The following is an 8,424-nucleotide window of genomic DNA, read 5'->3' as shown; positions in this document are numbered from 1 at the left end:
TTTTAAATAGTATATTTTATTTTTTTATATTTTAAATAATATTTTCATATATATAAATTAATTAAACTTTTTAAATTTTGAAACGATAAAAACTCATTGTTCATATATAAATAACGTACCGCCCATATCAAGGAAAACTTGAATTTGGCTGGCGAGCAAATCGGAATCTTTCGCGGAATTAGCTTCTTCCACGCGTATCTGCAAAGCTTCGGAGAAGTTTTGACTAAAATATATCAAACCACTGAGCTTCGCATTTTGTACAGCCTGTTTTGCCTCGGAAATGTTGTCATAGTACTCCTGAAAGCGAAATATTAATAAGAATTTTTAAAACATATAACGTTTTGATTATTGTTACTGTCGTCCTTTCGGTTACATCGTTACATGGCATTTTGCCGAAAAGCTAAACTGATAAATGTTGGTATCAAAAACTCCTAGGCACAATTTTAATTTGTAAGATTAGTAAGGACCTCCGCACAATAAAAGGAACAGGAAACGGAGAACAGAAAATAAGAATTTCAATCTATCAGAAATCATGTTTTGTGAAATACACACTTTCTGACTGTTGAAATTGTTATTCCCTGTCTCTGTTCCCTGTTTTTTTTATTATGCAAAGTCCTTAACACTGTTGAAGTAGTAAGTACATAAGTTTGTCCATAAGTCCATACCACAAACTTATGCACTTATTACTTCAATAGTGTTACTAATTCATACACTATTAAAATAGTGTTGTCTAGAAGTTATTGTTAGTACCAATAGTCTAATCGTATTAGTACTAATAGTTCCAGTCTAATTTTTCAGGAAATTGTTATGTAATCGTCTTCTTAATTTATATGAAAATGTGTGCGCGCGCGTCCTCGTTTATTCGTGTGTGTGTGTGTGTGTGTGTGTGTGTGTGTGTGTGTGTGTGTGTGTGTGTGTGTGCGCGCGCGCGCGCGCGCGCGCGAAGATTTTCATATTTCAATTTGGGAAAGGTAGTAAGAAAAGAGTGTTTGCCTATATCACATTTAGTTCGTTTGTATATAAAAATATATTACGCATTAATATAAAATTAAGAGGAAGAAGCACTACATACATAACATGATACTATTGCGCACAACCTATATTGCACACATAATATTTTTGCCTACATATATTATTATTATATTTTTGGCTTGATTGTTTACATGCACTTTTGCGGACAAATAAAAATTTTAGAACCGAAATCACGTTTGCCGACATGTATTATTATCTACAAATCGATTACCTATAAGCATTTTTGCGTACACACAAATATCAAATTAAGATTAATCTATGTAAGAAAATATAATAATTTTTATTTTTAAAGCAGGAAATTTGTATGTCAAAGCAAAGAATTTGTGTTTCTAAAGCAAAAAATTTGTATTTTTTTTTTAATTTATGTTCAGAAATTATGCGTATTTACGAATTATCTCCATCCGTGTCCAAATCCATTTTGAAAATGCTAACGTTTCGTGAACATTGCAGTTCACTTTATCATAGGAATACTTAGTACTACCAGGCTGGCCCTAATGAAATGAACTGCAATGTTCACGAAACGTTGGCATTCTAAGAATGGATTTGGACACGGAAATAACTCGCGAAATTCACGATTTCTGTACAGAAAGTGAAAGTCAGAGAACAGAATTTGTGTTTTTAAAACAAAGAATAGTATTTGTAGACAATCGAGCTGTAAGCAATAATACATGTAGGCAAATGTGACTTCGCCTTTGAAATTTTTATTTATACGCAAAAGCTAGTGCATGTCAGACAATCAAGATATAGGCAATACATGTAGCCAATCGATCAGTAGGCAATAATGTTATGTGTGCAATGCAATTTGTGCGCAATAGTGTCGGATGTGCAAAAGTGTATTTTTATATTAATTTTATATTTATACTCAATAGTATATGTGTAGACAATCGAGTTGATAGGCAATAATTTTTGTAAACAACTATCGGCAAATATGATGTAGGTAAACACTATTGTAAGCAAAGAGTTATCTCTAAAAATTCCAAAGCCGTCTATATTACCGATTAAATTATAATTTTTGTAACAGTTACTTTTTTCCTCTTTTATAGATTCAAAAATCCTTTTCCAGGATTAAAGTACGCATATTAATATGTGTCTGTGAAGTAAAGTTTATGAGTACAAAAACAATAAAAAGTTTCAAAATTAAAATCTTAAAAATTGTTTGTCGTTCTGGGCATAAACTTTACCTTACAGACATGTACTAATAGCGTATACTTTAATGCTGGAAAAGGCTTTTCGAATCTATAAAAAAGAAAAAAGTAATTGTTATACAAAGATTATGATTTAATCTGTAATACAGCTTTAAGATTTCCTTAAAGAAACGTAAAATTGTTTTAATCATATTTATGCCGATTATACATTAGAATTATTTTGAAATCGTTGTACTTGTATTGCGATAGAGTTGTCAAAATTATGTAAAAATCTACAACTGAGATTGTCAAAATGACAAGTGATTTCATCACTCCAAACATTGCCAAAGTTGCTATTCAAACTGCAGTTATTGACTTCATCGTTGACGATGCCAATCTTCAAATTTTTCGGATTATTACCAATTGCCATAACAAATAGGCCGGTTTGAAGTATTGGAAATATTACTGCGGAAACTAGTAATCTGAAAAAATATGTAATTTATTATTTATTATTATTATGAAATATACCACGATTAATAAATTTAAATTTTTTAATTATAATGTTTTGTATGCTACGATATAATGATGTACAAAAATAATACAGAAAATTTGAAATTAAGACAGTTAAAATTCTGTTTTTTGGATATTTTTTTTTTTGTATTCTATATTCTATATCCTATATAAGTTTATGTCCTTTAGGAGAATTAATATATATATATATATATATATATATTTACGTATAATAACGCAAAAATTGGATGCCATTCTTCACTAATAGAGCTTTGAACCTTCTCAATCGTGATACTTGACGTTCCGAAATTGCTTCGTACTCTGATATTGCCTTCAAAATTCAAATTATTTATGTTATAAAATGATACCGATTATAGAGTTTTTTATAGTAATGATTAGGGCATAGATTATTTCTACATATACTTTTGTTAATTCACATTGATTTTGATCTTTATACAAGACATCACTGCTGGTGTCTTCCACTTCTCGAGCTTCATTCAAAGTGATTGTGTTATTTTGGACATTACATAGTTTCAGAAAAGCTTCTTCCAAAGATGAGCATTGAAATTGCTCCAGCAATTCCTGTGGCGCTGATTCCGCTAACAATTTACCACATCTAATCAAACCAATCTGTGTAACAATGAAAATGCACAATATTGAATGATTAAAAAATGGTGGTAGTTTAGGGCCAAACCTTGCCTGTAATGGAAAGTATGAAATCGATCAATTTTTATAAATTTGGACGTGCTGAACTCGAATATAAAGCTTAAAATTTTCCAAAGTCTTAAAGAGGAACTTGATGAGAATACAATTTTTTCGTTTTCAATTTTATTTTTCAGTTACGCGAGATTCCAAAATAGTATCAGTATAAACCAGAGATTCATAAAAATTATGGTTTTCAATGTATAAAAGACTCAGACGGATCAGAAGAGGAAGATTTATAAAAATTCAAAGTGACACACGGCAAATATATTGACATAAGAAGCTTCTGAGTAGTCATCACAGTCATATTGAATCATGACATCGAGCGAAAAATGACACATTAATTTTTATTAGGCAAATCTAGTGCTTTTATGCAACACGCATGTGCAGCTTATTTTTAGCTTACACTTTTATCATGTTTTACGGTTACTTACTGACTGTCAGGGAAGATAAGCATAGTTTTTTCGTCCATTTTTACAAATGTTTTAAAGCAATCTTATCATTTTGTTTTATCCAAATTGTCTTTATTTATAAATAACACGTAATAAAAATGAATGTGTCATTTTTCGCTTCTAACGTCACGATTTAATATGACTGTAATAACTACTCAGGAGTCTTAACAAGGCGGATTAGATTCTATAAGACATACTAAGATGTACCGAATTCAGTAACCATGCGGTGTATCTTGAATAATGCTGAGAGTGAAAAAGCAGAAACGCACCCATGCCCACGCACATTGATACGGACATTTACCTTTGTTCATGTTATTGTACCGTGTAACATTGACTTTTACGTTGCAAAAAATTGCAGTTTTCGAAGTCATAATAGAAAAAAAGCTTTTTTGTTCAGTTACTATTTGTTCATCGGGAAATAGAATATTCTGCTGTAAAGTTTTCTGGACTTTGGAGAATTTTAAATTTCATATTCGAGTTCAGCATATTCAAATCTATAAAGTTTCATACGTTTTTATCACAAAAAAATTTTGGCCCTAAACTGCTATTTTATTGTGTCATCAACCAAAACACATTTTTTTACATGCAATAATTTTGTAATACCCGTATTCATAATCCTTTTTTGAGAAATGATAATTCCTAGTTCCTCATTTCGTTTCATAAATCTTCTTTGACCAAACAAAAAGCCTTATTAGCTTCCTATTCTCAAGAAAGGTTACGAGTTTCCTTGAGGAGGAGATGCAGCCTTTATAACCAATCCTAATAACACAAGTCATATTGACATCAAAACGACATCATTTTGACGTCATTTTGATATTATCGTGACTTAGTTATGTTACTTGGGAAGCAAATCTCCAAATTTAATTCGTCACACCGATCTTTTTACTTTCAAGAGCTTTTAATTTAGATCCATCACATCGATAATTATTTTTAATAGCTTTTTTTCGGAAATAAACTGCGCCAACAGCATTTTCTCTTTCTTAGTATAATAAGCATTATGGCGAATTCGATTGAAAGCACGTTAAAGCCGTTGTACACAGATTTAATCTGTGTATAAAAATAAAATGTAAATATTTCGAAATACATATTACGAAATACATATTTTATCTATCAGTACAATAAAATATATTGAATATTTCAAAATTTAATCTATTTCTATGTTTATTTATATACATTTATTTACTTTATTTTGTGTATGTATGATGGTTTTAATGTGCATCATTGCGCATTGAGTGTGTCCAATCAAATTCGCTATTAGTTTTTTGTCCATTAATGTTGCATAATGCTAATCAGGACTTTATTTAATCAACAACGTCTTTATAATTTTTATTATTCACGATATTAAGTTTGCATATACTATATACGATGGTTGTCCTAAAATTAAAGATCTTTATTGTTATTCGTCGACATGGAAATTGTTTCTCAAATGTTGGCAGTAGTGACATGTAGCGGGGATCCACAACAAGCGATATCTATGATGGAGGGAATAATATGGTGTGCTCAATTTACAAGCAACTCTCTCTAATTCTGCGCCGTTTCTGTCTATGAATGCCAAGGGAAAAAAATAATATGTCGAAAAACAATAAAAGTCTTTAATTTGTTAATGACCTTCGTATTATGATTTGCTGCCTTCAGTAAGTTACTAAAATATCTCTTCCTTTGAAAAGGCAGAGTTTTGTTGATAAAACAAGGAGGCCTTGGACAATCGAGGAATCTTTCATGAAGACTTCCTTCATTTATAAAATAAAGAAGGACTATGAATACAGGTGTAAAAGCTTAAGTGTAAATACTTAAAAAGTATTTCCTGGTAATTTTTTTATATACATACTATTACAACTATTTTAATAAAAACAAGACGCACTTTATTAGCATCTTTACTTTCTTCAATGTAGTGTGTCGTGATCAACACTGTGATATCTTCCTCCTGCGTGATCTGGATCATGTAGGCCCAAATACTACACAAAAAAAGTACATCCAAACACTTTCTTATTATTATTCTTTATATTGTATCTAAAATGAGCAAAATCTACTTGCTTCTCTCTCAAAATTGGATCCAAGCCCACAGTGGGTTCGTCGAGAATTAGAAGTTCGGGTTTGTGAATTAATGCGGCGGCAAGAGAAACTCTTCTTTGCTGACCTCCACTCATGTTCTTCACTAGATGATCTGCTGGGGGTAGTTGAAGCAACTCCGAGAAGAATCGCTGTCTCGTCTCTGAGGAATAACACGGGAAAGCTATAGTCGTTTGAATTAAATTACGCTATGAAATATTTTGCATACGAATAATTTAAAACAAAAACAGATACGGTTTACAATACGTTTACTCAAAAATATTTTGTATAACTGAAATATAGAAAATGCGTGACATTTCACGTGCAACGAATGCTAATATTTTTTTTATTACATCCTACCGATCTCCTCATCGTCGAGCCCATTAATTCTACCGAAGTAATAGAAGGCATTGCTCATGGAAAACTCTTCAACCAAGGAAACCTCTTGCGGCATGTAACCTACTCGAGGTCCAGGGATGCCAGAGCCCTTGTTGCCCGGATTTCCTCCCAAGACCCACACTTCTCCGCTATCAAGATACCGAACCCCGACGATGCAGGACAATAGTGTGGTTTTGCCACATCCACTAGATCCCAACAATCCGTATCTGTTTAAAAGAAAGATTTTATTTATATGCTTTATTTTATTTTAAATAATACATTCGAATAAAATTTTTTATTTAAATTTATTTTCTTATTTGAATAATCATTATGAAATTATACGATTATCCTATCATAAATTTTGCGCAAACGGCAGCAATTTAAGAAGTCGGCGAATGTACATGTAAAATAGCAATTTATCTTGTTTCTCGAATAATGTAAAAATCGCGCAGATAATCGCTTAATTAATAAAACTTAATTAATTCTATGGCACTTTCTTTTTCTTCTATGGAGCATTTTTTAAATTATTCTTTTCGGAAAATTATTTGTTAACAACTTGAAGCGAAAATAAATAAGTACGATTAATCTTTTGTATTAACATGATAAATAACGGTTATTTACATGGAACCTTTTGAAACAGTCATATTCAGGCCATTGAACACCAACTCTTTTCCATAACGCTTTACGGCTTTCCTTACGACCACAGCCTCTTGTTGCACCATTTTACGATATTGTGATGAATATTTGATTAGCGGCCAAACTATAACAATTTTTTCTCAAATGACTTAAAAATAGATTGTGATTTACTGGAACAATTAACTTTTTAAAGTGATATTAAATTTAAGTGTTGTTCAATTCAATATAAGTGGTATGAAAAGATCAATAACGCTTATTGAATTTATAACAGGCAAATATTTTTCAAAATATTATTTTGTCTCAATGATAGTAAGATAACTTTTATTATTGACAATTAATGTGAAGATAGTATATAAAAATTGAATCTGTATTGAATCATATTCTTCTTTTGCTTTCAATTTAATAATATTTTATTTAATCGTATTTTTCTAACATTTTCAAAATTTTAAAAGTTTACAGATCGAATTTGCGTAAGATACATGTAATAATTAATGATAAAACAATTTGAAATATCTTATTTACCTTATTTAATTATAGAAAAATAATTTTTGAAAAATATAAGTATAATTTAAGAAAAGTATTTAATATCTTGAAAATGATTTGTTATTTGTGACATGTTTGAATAAAAAAAAATTACATAAAATTGAAAGCAATGCTCGCAAGTTAGGTAAATGGTGAAATAATTTTCCAATCGCTTATGGTATGAGTTTACAGCGTGAGTTGAAGGCCAGAGAATTAAAATTAACAATATTTAAATCTTCTGATATATTCTTCGTTACGGTTATGATTCCTGTTTTTATAAGCAGCGATGAGCGATTTCGTGTGAAATCTTGAGATATATCTGTAGGATTGATCGCTCGAATGATTCCCGAACGAGCTGACTCAGGATAAACCGGATAAACACAAAAGTTATCTCTGCTCGATGCATATTCGATGTCTACTCCGCCCATCGCTTGTCCGTTCGCGCATGCGCGCTTTCGTCGCTCCGCTCAGTCACCCATCCCACATATCTATGTATAAATATAAATAAATAAAAAATATTACATTAAAAAGGAATGAAAATGTATTATACTTATATTTCTTTGCTCGATTTTTCACGCAGCACCTTCTACTCGTATTTTTCTGTAATAGGAAGTGACAATGGAGCAATTAAATATTAAAAACGTTCTGCGTATGCATAATCACGTAAGTTTTTATTACGTGGAGTTAGATAACATTTACGTCATTTAAATAATATATGAAAAGATTGTAATCGTAATATTTAATTTTATCTTATAAATTAAAGGAAAAAAATAAAGAATATTATTTAATTTATTATTCACATTATGTATTATAAGAAATATATTGTCTAACTATGACCGGTAAAAACTTTTATGATTATATACACGTGCAATATTTTTAAATTATTATTATTTTCATCATTACCTCCTATTACGAAAATGCATCATCTTCTATTAAGAAAATGCAAGCAGAACGTCCCAACAAACAAGAACGGATTGAAATGCATTAAAATGGATTCAGATTTTCAAAAATATGTGTTC

General features: G+C 30.5%; 1 protein-coding gene across 1 annotated transcript; it reads right to left on the bottom strand.

The window, feature by feature from the left end:
* Positions 1–119: 119 nt before the first annotated feature.
* LOC108749647 (ABC transporter G family member 23-like) lies at positions 120–7,754 on the bottom strand (the record flags this gene model as incomplete). The annotated part of the gene is made up of 9 exons (XM_018488465.1): positions 7,663–7,754; positions 6,869–7,007; positions 6,230–6,474; positions 5,855–6,032; positions 5,682–5,775; positions 3,090–3,296; positions 2,894–2,997; positions 2,413–2,638; positions 120–297 (listed from the first exon to the last, which is right to left on the bottom strand). Coding segments are annotated over exons 2-9 (1,333 nt in total), but the record flags the coding sequence as incomplete, so codon positions are not given.
* Positions 7,755–8,424: the final 670 nt, after the last annotated feature.

This window comes from Trachymyrmex septentrionalis, unplaced genomic scaffold, assembly GCF_001594115.1.
Source record: "Trachymyrmex septentrionalis isolate Tsep2-gDNA-1 unplaced genomic scaffold, Tsep1.0 scaffold31, whole genome shotgun sequence".
In the NCBI taxonomy this organism is placed as follows: Eukaryota; Metazoa; Arthropoda; class Insecta; order Hymenoptera; family Formicidae; genus Trachymyrmex; species Trachymyrmex septentrionalis.
This window is presented reverse-complemented; position numbering and strand designations above follow the sequence as displayed.